General features: G+C 40.5%; 1 protein-coding gene across 1 annotated transcript in view; it reads left to right on the forward strand.

Annotated features, from left to right (window-relative positions):
* Positions 1-3422: 3422 nt before the first annotated feature.
* GPM6A (glycoprotein M6A) overlaps positions 3423-19539 on the forward strand; it is a 328019-nt gene continuing 311902 nt past the window's right edge. Inside the window, exon 1 of the mRNA XM_045879596.2 lies at positions 3423-3591. Within this exon, the coding sequence (XP_045735552.1) occupies positions 3588-3591 (4 nt within the window). The 5' untranslated portion in view covers positions 3423-3587. The remainder of the gene's footprint in view (positions 3592-19539) is intronic.

Consider the following 19539-nt stretch of genomic DNA (forward strand, 5'->3'; position numbering starts at 1 on the left):
CTAAGATCATTATCTCATATCCAGTAGTATATTAAACATGCTCATATTTCTTTTATAGCTAAAAAAACAAAACAAAACAAAACTTCGCTGACCCTAACAGCTACTAGATACTGCCATATCTTCTTTCCTTCCCTGATGAGCCATGAATAGGTTGTCTACAGTATTCTCCTAATCCCTTCTTCTTATTACTTATTTTTCTTCAAATTTCTCTGTTCCTCACCTTTGACAATACTCTTGCTAATTGTTGGAGGAGGTCATCAGTTGACCGGGGAGCTGGACCTGGACAATCTAGGGCTCCTCACCCCCTCCCTGTCCTTGGAATGTACGTTCTGTCCACTGTACTAGGAGTCGCTTCAAGGACACAGCTTCGAGGGGCGCCTGGGTGGCTCAGTCGGTTAAGCGTCTGCCTTTGGCTTGGGTCATGATCTCAGGGTCTTGGGATCGAGCCCTGCGTCGGGCTCTCTGCTCAGCAGGGAGTCCGCTTCTCTCTCTCACTCTCCCTCTGCGCTTTCTCTCTCTCAAATAAATAAATAAAATTTAAAAAGAACACAGCTTTGAGAGAACGACGTGTTATTGACACTGTCTGGATGGTAAACCTGACTGAACCCCACTAAGCTGTCTGTATCAACTCTTAAGGTTCTGGTGGGTGAGTGCGGAGATCTTGTCTTGTGGCCACCCACGATAAGCCTTCTAAGTGTGTCCCTTTTCCTATTAAACCTGCTACCTACCCATCTGGAGTGGTCTGCCTCTTTCTTCATTTCTCCCTGCCTCTGGTACAGGGACCAGGTTCAAATTTCACTTGGGGAGTTCCCGAGGTTGTGCTAACCAACACTAAACTCTCACCAGTCTCATAACTGGTGTCATAACTGCCAGATCCAAAGAGAACTTTTCAGTCCTCATCGTATTGGCTCTGTCTGTGATATCTAATCCAGTTGACCACTCCTTTCCTCACAGGACCTTCTCTGGGTTCTTTCCCTAGCCTAAGAGCATTCTTTTGCTCTCCTGTTTATGGACTCCTTGCCTACAGCTATTAAATGTTTGTGTGTTCTGATTTCCCACTATTGATGGTCTTTTTCTTTCCATTCTGCATTCTCCCTGAATGAATCAAATCATGGTGATGTTGGAAAGGTATCTAACTGAGGCAGAAAATGCTCAATGCATGACCAGCAGTTACTCTCTGCCCAGATCAAACCTTTGTATTTGTAGAAATGTAATGTAATGAAGCTTCTCCACTCACCTCAGAATTTAGCTAGAGCCTCAATTGTGAGTTAAATGACTGATAAGAAGCTTCATGTTCTAAAAAAGAAGTGGGAGTCCCATCCCCACAGGACTTGTGAAGAGGTGAACAAGGCAGTGGGGCTAGAAATAAGCGAGGAGTGGAGAGATAATCTGGAGACTTGATGGACAGGTCAGGTGTGAGGCACGAGAAAGCAGAAAAGCTGGAGAACTGGCATTATGATTAGAATTTAGAAATTGAAACAATGAATTACTTAATGAATTACTTACATAGTGAATTCCCATATAAAATTATGTAATTTGTTACATCTTGGGTGAGATAATGGCTTTTCTATACCTGAGATCCAGGATATTGATGCCCATTTATATGGTCACTGTAAGGTAGATTACATAAACATCAAAATTTTGATGTATTCACTTATAATCAGCCAAAAGAGAAACAGCATCATGATTTAGATGGCAGTATATAACAAGTTATATTTTTAGTGTATTTCAAAATTCTTATAAGTCACTGAGAGTGTCTAAAATATTTATAGATTATACTCAGTGTTGGAAGATACCACCGTCTTGCTCAAGCATGCAGCCATCCACATGGATAATGAGAGAGTGTGGTGAATTGCTTAAGATCCTGGGCTCTGGAGCATTTCCCCTCAGGTTTGAATCTCACTTTCTTGTTTATTACCTATGAGAATATGGGAAAGTAATTTATTTCTTTGTGGCTCAGTCTCATCTGGAAAGTGGGAATAATAGTATCTCCCTTATAAGTTTGTTGTGAGAATCACATGAATTAATATAAAGCCCTTAGAACAGTGCCCTGCATCTCATAAATAGTACTTAATTTATGTTATGATTGTCATTCTATATTTCAGAATCATGATACAATTCCGCTAGGAAAAATAAAATTTTTTAGAATAGTAATATCTTGAAATAGGTCCTTGGGAAGTAAGTGGCTGGTTATTTGTGATGACCTAAAAGCTGTGTTTAGGAATTAATCTCCATACATTCATCATTTATCTTGATGGAACCCATGTGTAAGTGTTACGCTTTGCTGCAATCACAGTTCATGTTAGTCAATTTCCAGAACCATGATGCATTTCTAAATGGTGTGTTGAACACTTACAACTTCTATCGACTACTTCCTTTCCCCTCCCACAAGAATAACTTTCTATTCCCATTTAACTGAAATGCATTTCCAACATCCTTTCCAGGAGTGTACCTCTTCCATTATGTGAGAAACAGCTGTGCACTTGTATTTGTGCCATTTTAATGAAATGCTCTGCATTTCTTTATGTCTTCCTGCTAAACATTATGTTCTTTATTTTTCATATCACGTCTCTGCATTAGATAGCAACGTTCCTCAAGGTTACTAACCGTGTCCACTTAGTTTTATTCTTCCACCATGTTTGTGGCATAGATTTGTATACTTTAGGCTGAGAAAGAAGCCTAAGACACTTTGGGGACAGATTTGCTGAAATTAACTTCTCCAGTCTGAATCCACAAAGAACTAGGCCATTATAATTACATAATTTTTTTTTTTTTTTTAGCTTGAAGGGAACTTAGAGATCATATTTTCCAGATCCTTCATTTTACAAATTAGGAAACTGAGTCCCAGTATATCAGTGGTAGAGCCAGAATCACAATTCATCCCTCCTGGCTGATAAGCCCAGTGCTCTTTCTGCAGCGTCAGCTGCCTCTTGGATTGAGTCATTTGTTTTCCAGGTGACTTCTGCATATTATGGTGGGTGTGGGTGTGGGGGGGAGGGGCGCTTTTAGGACTTCACAGCCTTGCCAGGTTACAGAAGCCAACATACATAACGTAGAAGAAAGAAGGGCGACCTAACGTAAAATAAAAGGAGAATTTTCTCTTCCTCTTGTCCCTAGTGATACCGTTATTAAGGGGAAAAAATGGTACACTGAAGGCAAGAGAAGCTCTTAGGGAATGTAAAGTCCTCCTATCAAATCTGTCTCTTGTGCAATGATCTCTTCCTCGTCTCTGCGTTAGGGGTTGTTATTTCGGCCACAGGGTCCCTGGTGGGGGGCTGAGACGACGCGTGTGTCTGCGGGTGCAGCCAACGTTTAGGGGGGAGGCGTCTGCACGCGGCCGGCGGCGGGGCGAAAGGGGGCGGGGTGGGGGGCGCGGGGAGGAGAGCGCGCGCCAGGGGCCGGGCAGTAGCCATTAGCCTGGGGACGCAGGTGGGAAGAGGGAGGGGTGCGCGCGTCCTCGGAGGTTCTGGGAGCCCCGAGAGCCGCTCGGCGCGGCGCCGCGAGCTGAGGAGCGGCTGGGGGAGCTGGTCCCTCGCGCTCGCCTGGGGCCGCTCGTCCAGGGACGCGGGGCAGCAGCACGTCGGGCCATGGGTGAGTGCGCGGGCGGGGCGGCGGGGCGGGTGGCGCGGAAAGAGAGTGGACGTGGCTCGGCCTCGCCGGCTGTCCCGGCACTTGTCCCGGGCGCGCGGCGGCGGGGCCGCGGCGGCACCCGGAGGGAGGCCCGCGGGACCCTGCGCCGGCGCCCCCGGCCGCGAGCGCGCGGGGACGGCGGCCCGGGGGCGCCGCGCGCGGCGGCGGGGGAGCAGGGGAGCGCGGCTGCGGGAGCCGGGCTCCAAGGAGCGAGCGGGCTGCGCGCGGGTCGGGGAGCAAGGTGAGGCGGGGCACGAGACGCGCAAACTTCGCACAACTTCCATTCGCACAGGTTCCCGTGCGGGAGGTGCCGGCGCGGGGCGAGCTCGGGGGCACTTGCGACAAGTCCCTGTGTCGCCGGAGTGCCGCATTTGCGCAGAAGGCTTGGAGTGGAGGCCGAGGGCCGCTGGGCTCTGCCTGCGCCCGGCTGGGCAGATGGCTGGTTGAAGGGCGTCCAAACCCGCCCGGGTCGCCGGGCGGTGCATTCGCGCAGTGCCGCCCTGCTCGAGCTTCTGGACGGGGTCCACTCCTCCGGAGCGTGGCGGCGGCAGCTTGGACCGGCCCCAGGAATGTGGTTGGGTCGGGCGGAGGGGTGGGAGAACCTGGTGCGAAACGGTCGAGCCAAAGCCGGCGCGGCCAGGTCGGTCCCCCGAGGAGAGTTCGCGGAGAGCGAGGGAGGCGCGGGCGAGGGGGCACACGCACCCCCCCCGACGTGCTTTGCTTTGCTCGGGGTGTCACAGGGTCGGGCGGTGCTGCTTTCCCCGGTCACTGATCAGCGACCCCCCCGCAGTCGGGTTTCCTCTTCAACGCCCGCACACTCACTCATTTCTTCTCGTCCGAGCCCGTCGCGCGCCCCTCCCCCGGCCTCTCCCTTGTCCTTTGTTGTAAAGGATTTCTTCCAGAGTAAAGGAGGCTTTGGGATGGACGTGCTCGGGGTGAAATTCCTAAGTTCCCACAGGCTCAAGGGTTAGGGGAGGCTCTGACTGCTAATCGGTGGAGTTTATACACACTGGCCAATTTAGGAGAAAGGAAAAGGGAGAAAGCTGAGGACATTTTTGCCTATGAATGTTAATTGTGGTCAGGACATTCATAGTTTCTTTTTGCTTGACCCGGAAGTCTTAGAAAGACCCATTTTTAGGGCCTTTGAATAAAGCAGTGTGGCAAATGATCTCCAGAATGGAGATCTGTCTTTAAAAGTTTTCTGAAATTGAAGGAGTATTTCCAAGTTAAAAAGGAAAGATAAAACACTTTCCCAAGTGTGGCAGAAAGTATTTCAGGCTTGGTCTTCCATTCTTTCTTTTCATTGTACGTGGGGATATAAACCCTTGTTAGAATAACACATGGAGGGGAAAAGCTGTCATAAATGGAAAGCCAAAATAATTGACTTAATGGAATTTATTCATTTACCCCACTAAAAGCACTAAGATGTGATTTGTATCCAACGTACAGTCTCTCGAAAGAAGGAAAGCATTTACCTTGTAACCTTAAGCTTGAGTGGACTATCTATCAAACAGTAAGGTACTCTTAATTTTGAAGTTAATTGTTTCTCTAGCTTGCATTTCCATACTATAATGAAAACAGCTGGTTCTGAATTTTACTTCAGTAGCCCTTGGATAAATTAGGCATGATCCCAGTTATAGGAAGGTGTTATTATGGAAAAGAGGTGGAGCTAACACCTGAGCCCTTAGGGTCATCCTGAGCTTGGTCTGTAACTCTTACAGGTTCTCCTCCCTATCTGTAATCTGACAGATACCTACAATTTGTCTCCACCTTCTTCTACGAGGAACACATTACATTTTTCTTATTGAAACTGAGGTCACTAAAAACTCACATTGGTGTCAGATGGCTAGTAAGAGAGCTTGGGTAGAGGAAGCAAGTGAGAGCTCAGGGGTCAGGGAATAAAGAAAGAACAAATATGTAGCAATGGAGAGTGAGATCAAGATGCCAAGACTCAGGACAGTGGCCCAGACATGAAGTGCAGAAATAGGAAGAGCCACCGAGCAGATGGGGGCCGATGAGAGACAGAAGGAAGGAAATATGTACAGAAACTAGAGAGAAAACACTTGGTCACTTAAGGTCATCTTTCTCCTCTTCTTTTAATTTACTTGTGAAAACCACAGAACGTTAGAAATTCTTTTATTTAGTGGTAGCAGGGGGTGAGGACATTGGAGTCGACATTGCTAGGAAGAAGGGGAAAAACAGTTTGGGAGAATGCCTGGCTGTGCCAGCAAGCTGAATCCATCTTTTTCTGGTGTCATGACAACCGAAATTTATCATTTATAGAAAGGAAGATGATAATATGGGAGTGAATATAGCAATCAATTCTTGTTTGACTCAGAAGAAATCCATACTCTAGCATTGTAGAAGAATGAGAGTAATTGGTTAATCAAATATTCTGAATAATTTATAGTTATATCTATAATGCACAAGGCTAATTCTCAAAAAAAAAAAAAAAGAAAGAAAGGTTATTTGCAAAGTAGGCAAATTGACATTTTGGCATCTCTTGCTTCCTTATTTTCTTCCCTCAGTGATGCCTTCAGCTTATCTAGTTATGCAACAGGGTTTTCCCTCTGCCCTCAAATATTGCTCTACAGAAAGGATATGATGAAGTGTTTCATACTAAAAAAAAATGCAGGACTAACTCTTTGCCAAGAGTATTTGCATTTTAGCTGCAAGGCTAACTTTGACCTGCAAGCTTCTATTAGTGAGATAGGTCAGGAATATTTTTAATTTCTCCTCTAATCTCATCACCTACTGCTCTTTGTTTTATTTAAAAAATGATATTGGGCATTATTTAGTTCCACAGGTTATTGTGGAAAGTTTCATGGAGGGAGTGGTAGCGAACCTGATTTGGGGGGATGTGAAGGGTTTGGTAAGGGAAGAAGTGTTCTGGCTAGAACAATGGGTCTCTTCTCAAAGCAGGAAGGAAATCAGTTTTGGGGAGCAGTAAGACATGGAGCTGAGTGGACAGGATGCCCTTGATTTTGGAGAGCCTTCAAAAGTAACCAGAGGAATTTAGAATTTACACGATAGGAAATAGGGAGTCATGGAGGAATTTTGAGCACAGAAGAATTACAATGAAATTAGTGCTTAAAGGAGATGAATTGATCAGTGTTGTTTAAGACAAAGGATACGTTGGAGAAGATAGACCCAGAAGATAGACCCAGGTGTCAAAGTAATCCTGAAATGATACGACATATATTTAGACTAGCCATAGTGGAATAGTGGTAAGAGTGGAAATGGGGAAAAAAGATAGATGAAGGATATTTCTAATGAGAAATCTATAGTATCAATCAATTGAGCAATAATGAGGAAAATGAATAATCTCTCTCTGGAGATTTGAAGCATTGAAAACTGGGGAAATAATGGGTCCCCTGATAGAATATTTAAAGGATTAACCCGATGCTTTATTTTCCTGATGCTTTGGACAGAAGAATAATTTCATTTTTGGAATGTTAATTAAGAGGTGATAGCTAGACATGTAAACCCAAATGTTTAGTATGTTGGAAATACATAATGAGAATTTAGCAGAGCACAGGAACAAGAAGGAAAGTAAAGATTTGATAGTTACCAACTTCTAGTAAGAGGTAAACCCGCACAATGAATTACCTGTTTGAAAGTGAGAATATAAGGAGTGCTGGTTGAGGGATAGGAAAAGAAAGGATAAACACTTGCAGGAAGAGGAACATAAACCACATAAAATGTACTAAATGCCCTAAAATTAGAGCAGTGAAATGTGACATCTTTAACATTCAGCTTTAGATCAAGGAGTCTTAAGTTTTGATGAGAAGAAAATCAGGCAGAAATATTTTGTTATCAATTTCAATACATTTGGGCTTGGTTAAGGATCTGTAAAATTATTTGCAAATTTAGGCAAAGAATAATGAAACATGACATTGTCTTAAACTTACACTAGTTTTGGGAAAAATATGGCCCCCTGGAGGCAGTTATGAACAGGGTACAAAGAGCCAAGATTTGAAGAAGGAGAAAGAGAACGGATGATAATGCTTTATATCTTTGGGTGGGTCATGTAAGTCTTGGGAATTCTGTTTTCCCTTTTGTTTGATGAGGGAGTGGGCAAGGTTCAATACATTTATGCAGGTAAGATCTTGATTTGGTAACAATTAGAGGGAAAAACATGCAAAGAAGATAAGGTTGAGCTATTTCCATTAAGCAAATTAAGAACAGTTTAATGGTGCTAGACTACTAGGTAAAACTTTTTTTTTTAAAGAGAGGGAGAGAGAGTGAGGGAGGGGCACAGGGAGAGTGAGAGAGAGAATCTTAAGCAGGCTCCACATGCTGGATCTCACAACCCTGAGATCATGACCTGAGCCAAAATCAAGAGTCGGGAAGTTTAACCGACTGAGCCACCCAGGTGCCCCTACTAGGTAAAACTTTTAAGGGTCATTTGGCCTCTAGTATATTATTCCCCCTGGAAAATTATGAAAGTCTTATAGTCTGAACCTGAACAGAGAAAGATAAACTACTGTTCTGGTTATCTTTGCTACATAACAGGTATCCCCAAAACTAGTGAATTAAAACAACAATTTATTATTATCTCTCATGGCTCTGCAGGCTGACTGCTGAGCAGTTCTTGTTTGAAGTCTGGTGCCTTTGCAGTCTAGTATCTTCTGGGGATTCAGGCATCTGAAGACTTGACTGGGTTGATTGTCTAAGGTTGCTCCCACATATTGGCAACTGATGCTAGCCCTTGGCTGGGAGTTCAGCTGGGGCTGCCTTGAAGTGACTTGGGCTTTTCACAAAATGGCAGCTGGATTCTGAGAGGCAACGTTCCTAAGACAAGCGTTCCAAGGAACCCAGGCGGAAGCTGTAGGGGAGGGGTATTAGATCCCTCCTCTTGACCTGAGGAGAAATATACTCTCCAAGGAGAGAAAAAAATTGTAGTAGCCGGCTGATGGATCTCATTTCTAAAAGAGATGTCTTTAAGTGTGATTCACCATATAGACATCATCAGGTTTACAAATGAAAATTTGATGTAAGTTTTTTGAAACACAAATGATAAAGGACTGGATCTTTAATTAGAAATATGAAGAAATCTAGGCAGTCACACTAAAATTTCACAGCAGAACATTTGAGTGTGGAAATTCATGCCTGGGTGCAAATGTGTTAGGAGGATGCTGGGATAAGCTCTACTCAAAATAATTTCAAATAAGCTCAGTTAGTCTTTCTTATTTTAATTTAAATCTGGAGTTTCTAAAGCTATTGTGAATTACTATTTATTTCACTTAGAATTGAGTTTGTGTCATAAACTGGAATGTAGGTCAATAAATCCTTTATTTAATATCCTCTCATCATAATAAACTAAATGCTTTGTGATGAACTGCTCAGAAGCTTGCTTTCATTTTCAAAAACATATTAATTATACAAAACACATAATTTGAACTGGTAAAGTGTTGACTAAAAATAAGTATAGGCTTAAATATTCTTATTTTTGGAACATATATTTCTAACTTAAAGATGTAGGATTTAACAAAACTTTAAATGTAAATACTCATTTTATCATTTTTAACTGGAGAGGGTCAGTTTGTATTTCTGATACAAAAATATAGGGCTTTCTCCTAGACAACGGAGAAGCAAAAATTAGGGTGAATGAGATGGGTTTAAACTCAAGGACAGAATCAGTTTCAACCTAGAAACTTAGTGGCCTTAAAAAAGAATTAGATTCTGACTTGCAATTTGGTTAATTTGAGGTCATTCTATTTTCAACTATTTGACAAGAGATGAGGAAATGAGGATAGATAATGTGAAGTCATATACTTCATGCATACTACACTATACAACAAACACAACCCCATCTCACCAAGAAACAAAGGCTTGACCTACATAACCAGTATAATTAGAATAATGCATGAGAGAAGTCCAAAGGTAATATGACATGTAGTTAAAACAAATTTTTCTTGTTTGTTAAGATCACCTGTCAAAATAGTCACTCACTACTTACTGCATAATGTATAAGATACATGAAAACTATATAATAGCAAAATAAGTATCTCTTGCTATTTCTATAAAATTTCTTGTTCTGACCTCTGATTATATTGTCTCATTAGAATAACTTAGGGAATATGTTACTTACGAATTCCTGAGTCCCACTGCCAGATTCAGATTGAGAAGGTTTGGGTTTGAGAAGTGGACTTGCAGTTTTAACATGCAATCTAGCCAGTTTTGAGGCAGGGAGTCTGGGCATGCTTTGAGAAATAACCATTCTAGAATGCCTGCCTCTCTCTCCTTCATCAAGCCAACTGAGCTACCATTATAAGTGTTATTCCTTTACCTGTATCTCTAATATGTTACATTTAATTTCTAATCCAGTTCCTAACTCTAAAAAATGTTACCAAGAGCTATGCGTTGGGAGTGCTGTTACATTACCAAGAGCTGTGCATTGGGAATGCTGTTATATTTCTGTTTCTTTTCTCTGTTAAACTTACTAGGTGCTGTCTGTCTCTTTCTGCACCAGTCACTTCTTAGCCTTATGATGGGGTGATGCTCTCCAGAGATGACTGAAACTCTTCCCCTGAAGATTGCTTATGATTTCTAAGTGTTTATGTGTACGTAACTACCAAATTGGTATCGCTATACCCAGGTGTGCCTACCCCCACCCAGCGGTCCCTCTACTCCCCCAACCTCAGTGTGTTCAAAACTGAATTAATTACATCCTTCCTGGATCTAGGTTCTCTCTTCTCGCCTTTTACCTTTTCTTGATGACTCTTGGATACACCTGGCTTTGAGGATCTAAGGTCCTAACATCTCTTACGTCTGCACTGTTTTATCATATATCATGAAGCTTGCTTTCATTCAAGTCCTCCCCCTCCGGCCTGGGCTCTGGTGGTTTTTCCTGTGCTAGTTACTTCCCCTCTTCCATTCCCCGAAAATCATCCCTGGATGGTGATCAGCACACTCCATTCAAGCACAGAGCTTACCATGCCATTTAGCCTCACCACTGTGTTGTTTCCTGCTGTTCCCTTTTATGCACTTTTTCCCTAACCAAAAGAAACTACAGACTAATTTCATCTGCTCACCCTTAGCTTTTTCTTACACCCAATTATTAAATCATGCTTGGCTTAGTCCTTGCCAGGCCCTTTCTGTTTCTCTATGGAAATGCAAAACGTTATTGCTTGACTTAACTTCATTAGCACAACTTAAATATATTTCCTGCATGAAAAATACCACCATGTGCCCAGTTGAGTGTTTTCCAAAGTATGGGGTACATACTAGTGAGATGCAAGGTATTTTAATTTTATATATTTAACAGATACAGTATTGAATACGTGTTAAGTGCTTTATGAGTACTTCGTGATTCAATCTTTACGTAACAGTTCTATTATATAAATATTATTATTATTATCTTCATTTTTACACAGAGGTTTAAATAATTTGTCCACAGTGACTGAAGTAGTAAGCAGCAGAGAAGGGATTTGAATTCAGGCAGTCTGTGCTCCCAGACACTATGTGATACTGTCTTTCCATTTCAGGTGGGCATGATCTGATTTTAGGTGGTTCAAGAACATGGCATTAAATAAAATTGAATGTTACAATGATAAAATTATTCTCATCTCAATTTTCTTTCAATTCTTTTGATTAAACCAAGAAGAAATCCTAATTTAGTGCTATTAGTTTTACGCATTTCACAGCAATTTTACCTTAACAGATCTCCATATCCATACCATGTTAAATGCATCCTGGTTTAGATAAACTGATACTCAAGTCAAAAAACAGCCAAATAGTTAAAAAGTACCAATGATATTTCAGGTATTTCCTTTTATAATAAAGAGAGGGCAGGCCCTAGACTTTGAGCATTTGGTAGTCACTGTTTTTAAGATAAGAAATACTGACTATTTATGGTAGAGATTTAAAGTTTTATTGACAATATATTTTACTAAAAACGAAAATTGTGTTTTAAAACATAAAGTAAATGAGAGTAATGATGGTATCAACATGGGACAAACTGTATAACTTGGAGGCAATTTGGTGCTGCAGAAGTAGTTAAAACATAAGTATTTCAATAAATTCTTATCCTAATTCATGTACGTGGAGCTTGGGCACGTTTGTCACGGAAACTTCTGGCTCTCTCGGGGGATAATACCATCAATATTTATCTTACAGGGATGTTTGTAGGGGGAAAAAAAGGATATTTGAAAAGAGTCCTGACTATAATAAATGCTCAGTCAATTGTTACATTTTTCCACATTGTTAGGTAATATGGTAAAAACCGTGAGTACGGTGCACAAGGGCCTGGAGTTTAGTAAACACTGCATCTGATGAAAGTCTATCGTTTCTGTATGCTCTCAGTGTCTTATCTCTACATCTGTTATGGCACTTATTGAACATATGAATGTGTTTTTTTCTTCCCCATTGTTGAGGTCATGTCCAGACTCTGAAGGCAGCAACTTTTAGATAACTGGCTAAGAAACCAACAAACATTCTTACCGTTACACTGTTTGTCTAATACTGCCTACCCTTGCTCCCTTAGTAGAAAGTTAGAGTTTGTCTATGTAAAAGGTATTTAGGATTTGACTCTTGTCTATGTAAAATGTATTTAGGATTCATCATGGCAGGAGACAGGCAAAATTTGACTCTTGTCTATGTAAAATGTATTTAGGATTCATCATGGCAGGAGACAGGCAAGAAAGCAAAGGCGTGGAATGAGTGTATCTGTCGTGGGAGGGATTCAACACTGGACCAAAGCCCCTCATGAGATGAAAAACATTAAGGCAAAAAGGATTTAGAAGAATCTGCTGAAAAGCAGATAAGATAGTGCAATGTCAGGAGAGTCAAAGGAGAATAGCGGTTTTGTTTTGTTTTTAAAGTTTCTATTTATTTGAGAGAGAGAGAGAGAGAGACAGAGAGACAGAGAGCAGGAGCGGGGAGGGAGAGGGAGAAGCAGACTCCCCGCTGAGCAGGGATCCCAATGCGGGGCTCAATCCCAGGACCTGGAATCAGAACCTGAGCCAAAGGCAGACAGACGCTTAACAGACTGGTGCCCCAGGAGAACAGCGTTTTGGAAATGAATGATCTGCAGTATTCAGTACACCAAAAAGAAGAGAGGAATGCCTTTCTTTTGCTTAATGGCTTTTTTATTGATATAAGCCTGTTGAAATTAAAGTGTTTTTAATTAAGAGGTGAAGATACAAGCCTACTCTCATGGAGCAGATTTCAAGGACCAAAAACAAAACAGGAAGGAAAGGAAGGCAAGGAAGGCAAGGAAGGAAGGAAGGAGATGAGAAGAGGGGTAAGGGACAAGGAGGGAGAGGAAAGGGAGAAAGAAGGAGAGAAAAAATTTTAATGCATCCAAGGTCAAGTGAAAATTTTTTATCGGGTAGGAAAGAACAAGAATTGCTTTATGTTTTGAGAAAGAGGGAAATGATCTAGGGGAGAGGCATAGATTGAAAAGTCATGGAAATGACAGAATCCCTGAGCAACGTATTAAATGGTTAATAATATGAACTTATTTTGTATTACTTAAACACAGGTTTTAAAGTAAAAAATACTATATATATATATATTTAAAGATTTTATTTGTTTATTTGACACAGAGAGAGAGATAGCGAGAGCAGGAACACAAGCAGGGGGGAGCGGGAGAGGGAGAAGCAGGCTTCCCGCGCAGCAGGGAGCCCGATGTGGGGCTCGATCCCAGGACCCTGGGATCATGACCTGAGCCGAAGGCAGACGCTTAACAACTGAGGCATCCAGGAGCCCCCAAAAGTACTATTTTGTCTATAAAAATGTTTGATGGCGGGATGCCTGGGTGGCTCAGTTAAGCATCTGCCTTCCGCTCACGTCATGATCCCAGGGTCCTGGGATCGAGCCCCCGCATCGGGCTCCCTGCTCAGTGGGGAGCCTGCTTCTCCCTCTGCCTCTGCAGCTCCCCCTGCTTGTGTTCTCTCTCTCGCTCACTTTCTCTCAAGTAAATAAAAATCTTTAAAAAATGTTTGATGGCATGGGGCGCCTGGGTGGTTCAGTCATTAAACGTCTGCCTTCGGCTCAGGTCATGGTCCTAGGGTCCTAGGATCGAGTCCCACATTGGGCTCCCTGCTTGGCCGGGAGCCTGCTTCTCCCTCTCCTGCTCCCCCTGCTTGTGTTCCCTCCCTTGCTGTCTTTCTCTCTGTCAAATAAATAAATAAAAATTAAAAAAAAAAAGAAAAGAAAAAAAAATGTTTGATGGCATTTGGGGATTTTTTTTAAATGAATGTGCATTTTGATTGTTTTAAATTGTGTAATAATATGTTCAGTAAAGATATAACTTGTCTGTTTTGACAAGCATATTGTCTTTATTTTTCTTGTATTTCATTTATAGAGAATATTTATACCTTTAATACTAAGAATATGTAGATAAATATAGGGTCTATATTCAAAAAGTTAAATGAATCAGCAGAGATAAAGCATATCGTGGTTAGGGGCGCCTGGGTGGCTCAGTCGTTACGTGTCTGCCTTCGGCTCAGGTCATGATCCCAAGGTCCTGGGATCGAGCCCCGCATCGGGCTCCCTGCTCCGCGGGAAGCCTGCTTCTCCGTCTCCCACTCCCCCTGCTTGTGTTCCCTCTCTCGCTGTCTCTCTCTGTCAAATAAATAAATAAAATCTTTAAAAAAAAAAAAAAAGCATATCGTGGTTAAATATTTACTAGGCCAAATCAGGAGATAATGGTTCTTGTCCCAGCTCAGTTGTTCCTGATCTGTGTTACCTTTTTCCTCCAGTGTAGATGAGAGACGTGAGTGCAATAGCCTCTAAGATTCTATGCAGCAATAAATGCCTATAAGCTGGGGGTGCCTGGCTGGCTCAGTCCGTAGAGCTTGCGATTCTGGTTCTCAGGATCATGAGTTTGAGCCCCACGTTGGGTGTAGAGATAAATAAATAAGTAAGTAAGTAAATAAATAAATGCCTATAAGCTAATAAACAAACAAGAAAATAAAAATAAGACACAGATGCCACATCCTCATCAGATTATTAAAGAAGATAGTTGTATAGCAGTGTTTCTCAAAACTGCAAATACACTGTCCTTCTTAGTAATTTCTTTGTGTTTTCAACCTACACTTTCTTTTTTTTAATTTATTTATTTGACAGAGAGTTAGAGAGCACAAGTAGGCAGAGCGGCAGGCAGAGGGAAAGGGAGAAGCAGGCTCTCTGCTGAGCAGGGAGCCCGATGCGGGGCTCGATCCCAGGACCCTGGGATCATGACCTGAGCCGAAGGCAGCCGCCCAACCGACTGAGCCACCCAGGCGCCCCCAACCTAGACGTTCTAACAGAGAAGACTCTTAAGACTTCAACCAGAAGATTTTGGTATTTTTCTTTTTTCAAGCCTTAGATATATATTTTTTATACTTACCAAGTGAAGGTAAAGAAACAACTGAAACAAAACAAACATACAGTATTTCCAGGAATTATCTGAGGCTTCATTAGGTTATGTTACTCACTTGTAATTCATTATATATTATTATTTATATACATTATTAACATATAGTAATTATATATTATAGTATTTATACATTATTGATGTTACATAGTAATTATAGGTATATAGTATAATCATATTATTGATATATAATAACAACTATATGTTATAATAATATATTACTAATATGTGAGAGAACTAGTTGATATATTTCAACATGTAGGTTTATATTTCTTATGCTGGTAGTATCCTAAACTTTTGAAGTATCTTGCTGCATGTGTGTCTGTGTGTGTATGTGAGTGGGGTCCTTGTTTCTGCATTTTGTTTGATTTGTTTAATTTTTATGTGTGTGAGTACAAGACAGTGTTCTGTGAAGTTGTTACAGTGAAAAGAAATCATTTTGCAATTCCTAAAAATGGTGTTTTAACCACTGGCAACGTTCTCTGGGGGTAAAAAATACACCATGCTTAAATCCTAGTCAATAAGTCCCAAACATTTTTTTAAAAGAAATATCAAGGTATAGAGAAGGAAATGATATCTGAAAATATAAAATAAAATACAAAAATAAAATATAACTCACAGTTGCCTTATTCTCTCTGGGTGTAATATTTTGTATCTCTTTTATTAAAGAAAAAACGTAAGTATATAAAAGAGAAGTGCTGAAATGGAGTTGTTTTCAAAAAATTCTGAAGGCCAAATACACAGTACTATATCTACTTTAGTAGACTTTTTCTGTTACTCAGGTAACTCAATGATGACTTCAGATAAGTCAACCATGAGCTTGAGACTTGAAACTCAGATAATGAACATTGGGTACTAAGGGAGTTGTCTGCATTCCCATTTCAGATTTTCTACTAAACAGTTCAAAAAGGACAAAAATTCACAAGGAAGTACTGGATACAGGACACATGTGTGACAAGGTTATCCATTATTGTCACTATTTTACACAGTCTTTTCCTTTTAGAAAAGGACTTACAAAAAAGAATATAATTTTGTTTGTTAATTATACATGAGAAAGTAAATTCACAGCAACAAGTCTCTAGAGAGGAAAAAGCCAGAGCAGCTATTAATATAAGTGCACAATTTGTAAGTAATTTGTTCCTTAGGTATAAATGAAGTAGAGATCATTAGAAAAAAATAGTGTTATTAATTAGATCCATTCATTTCACAGCAGTTACCTCAATGGACTTCCCTTTATATAACATGATCAATATATGGTTTACATAAACTGAGAGGTAAAGTGATGTTCAATTCAAAAGAGTTTAAAAAAAAATTTTTTTTTAAATATTTTATTTATTATTTATTTGAGACAGAGAGCATGAGAGGGAGGAGGGTCAGAGGGAGAAGCAGACTCCCCGCCGAGCAGGGAGCCCGACGCGGGACTCTATCCCGGGACTCCAGGATCATGACCTGAGCCGAAGGCAGTTGCTTAACCAACTGAGCCACCCAGGCGCCCTTTTTTTTTTTTTTTTTAAGATTTTATTTATTATTTATTTGAGACAGAGAGAATGAGAGACAGAGAGCATGAGAGGGAGGAGGGTCAGAGGGAGAAGCAGACTCCCCGCCAGAGTTTAAAAAATTTTTTTAAATACCAATAATGATAAATCTTATCACATTGTATTAAAATCATTGTTGTGGCCGAATCATTGTACCTAGGGCTACCAATATGTCCATGGTAAAAGAGTACTCTGTATTATGTACTGGAAATTTGCTAAGAAAGTAGAGCTTAAGCATTTTCTCCATTAAAAAAAAAGGTAACTGTGGAGTGATGAATGTGTTAATTAACTGAATTGTGGTTAATTATTTCACAATGTATATATATCATCATGTTGTAAACTTGAAATAAATACAATCTTATTTACCACCTGTACTTCACTAAAGGTGAAAATTTATGAAAATAAAAAAACTAAATTAAAAAAAGGAGTACTTCTCCCCAAAAAAAGCAGCCTCTTAAATTTACTTTAATATTCATATGACTGAACATATAGTTCGTAGGGGTCTACCATATGCTCACATTGTTCTGTACACAGTGATATAGTGAAGGATGCAGAGTAAGTATAATTTATGTTCCAGAAGGGCTTACACATTAATTAGAGATATAAAACTTGCACACAGAAAACTATTTCAGAATTTTATAAGATTAGATAATGGAGGTCTAGATTAAATATAAGGATTGCTAAAACCATCGGTCAAGAATGGAATAGACCAGTGGAGGCTGCAGCCATCACAGAAGTTTTCCAAATGAGGAACTTGAAGAGGAACTGGGTGTCCTGTGACTTTGTCATGAAGTAGGGGTGGTGGTGGTGTGGGCATAGCCCAGGAAAGGCAGGAGCAAAGGATGAGGAGGGAGGTAGAGGTGGTGGTGGTGGTGGGGGGGGATGGCTTGCTTCCCTCCCCTCCCCCGAATCTGCTTCCCCTCAGCTCCCTGGTATAAAGGCTGCTGCTAGTTTTTCCACTCTCCATGACCTCTGGAATGGGATATGGGGTCACAACCTAATAGAAGGGTTTCTAGTCATGATGAACATAATGTGAATGGCTCCTTGGGGTGAGCAGGGTCAGGGTGAGGGTTCCACCTGTCACAGCACCTTATCCTTCTGTTCCCTCACTCTGGTGCTCCAGCTATAAACCTCATTGTCCTCACCCAGCCCTTAGATAAGCTGTGTCCTGTTTGCTTTCCTTTTATTCCAACCTGTCATTACTTCCTTTCTGTTCAGTCATGGCCCATGTTCCAACCACTGTTCTCAGTTATTCTTGATTCCCTTAGCTCTTTGTCTCAATGAGTCTAGATTATTGCAACCTAGGTGGGAAGAAGACTTGATATAAGAATTGAGAAAATGGTTCTATTACACGATCATGCAATTGTAGCATTTCAGACAGGGAGTGATAAGGAACTTAGCTGACTTGTTACAGATGTGGTAGAAAGGAAGGATATATGAGAGATAATGAGAAGAAAAGCTATCTTTCTGTCTGTTAGAATACCAACCGCAAGAGGTTGGTATTCTGAAGAAGAGAGAAAGCCATCATCAAAGACAAGCACAAACTGAAAATATTTACAATCCAGGCAGTTGCCAATTAATTAAATTTAATGTATCAAACCCCTTGTTATTAAATAAGAGGATGATGTGGATGACTTCTGTCAACCCAATGATTCGGGATTGTTTGGTTGATCTACTTGTCTACTTGTTATTTCATGCTACCCCCCTCCCTAGAAACTGCAAGATGATGAACTTTCCGGATGAAGGACTATTTTACTAAGATTATGCAATTGGCTTTAGTCTCTATGTAAATAAAACCTTCAAACAAGCTTATAAGATCCAGTTTCCAAAGGACTGCCATGATGTATCAGAAATTTATAAAATTTGACCCAAATATGTAAGAATGCCCACTTAATTGTAAATGAAATAATTTAATTTAACATAATTATAGAGTATAACTTAATGGGCTATTTTAAGGATCAAATTAAGTTAAAAAATTAAAAAAATTGAAAATTTATTTTTTATTTTTTTATTTTTTAAGATTTTATTTTTAAGTAATCTCTATACACAACATGGGGTTTTAACTTACAACTGTGAGATCACGAGTTGCGTGCTCCATCGACGGAACCAGCCAGGCACCCCTAAAAAAATCTGAAACTTTAGATACCAGAAAATGTGATATAGTTATGTGGTGGATAGGATACCAACAGTTTTTTATTTATTTATTTTTTATTATTATGTTATTTTATTTTATTTATTTTATTTTTTTAAAGATTTTATTTATTTATTTGAAAGATAGAAACATAGCAAGAGAGGGAACACAAGCAGGGGGAGTGGGAGTGGGAGAAGCAGGCTTCCCGCCGAGCAGGGAGCCTGATGTGGGGCTCAATCCAACAGTTTTTTAAATATCACTATTTATTTAGCATTATGAACTTTTCCTTTTTTTCCCTATTTTTAATACTTAGTTTGTGTGATTTAATTGAAGTGAAGGGCAAAGAAGAAAGATCCCTTTTTCTTAACACCTTAAATTTCACATTCTTACCTTCAGTGTCTCTAATTTTGAGGGCTGTCTTCCATTTCCTTTTTTTTTTTTGCCACCCTATTATTCCCCCTTTCTTGCTTTTTCTTGGCTTTTAAAGTTTAAAATGATGAATGTTTGAAGAAGGCTATTATCCTTGTGGTTGAAAAATTCATTCAGTTCTCTCCCATCTTCTGTGTAAAAGACTGACCCAAAGCAACATGAAATAAAATACTACATAATTAAAACAAAGTATTCTGGATAGGTGAGTTCTAAAAAACTAATTGGGAATCTATAACTATGTTGTTTTTTAAAGATTCATTTATTTATTTGGAGAGAGACAGACAGAACATGAGCAGGGGGAGAGGGAGCGGGACAAGCATACTCCCTGTTGAGTGGAGAGCCTAACTTGGGGCTTGATCCCACAAACCCAAGATCATGACTTGAGCCAAAGGCAGGTACTTTACCAATTGAGGGACCCAGGAGCCCCTGTAACTTTTTTTTTTTTTCCA

The sequence above is a fragment of the Mirounga angustirostris genome, unplaced genomic scaffold (genome assembly GCF_029215605.1).
Source record: "Mirounga angustirostris isolate CCGP_5_RB_7025 unplaced genomic scaffold, mMirAng1.0.hap1 SCAF_2, whole genome shotgun sequence".
NCBI classification, from domain to species: domain Eukaryota; kingdom Metazoa; phylum Chordata; class Mammalia; order Carnivora; family Phocidae; genus Mirounga; species Mirounga angustirostris.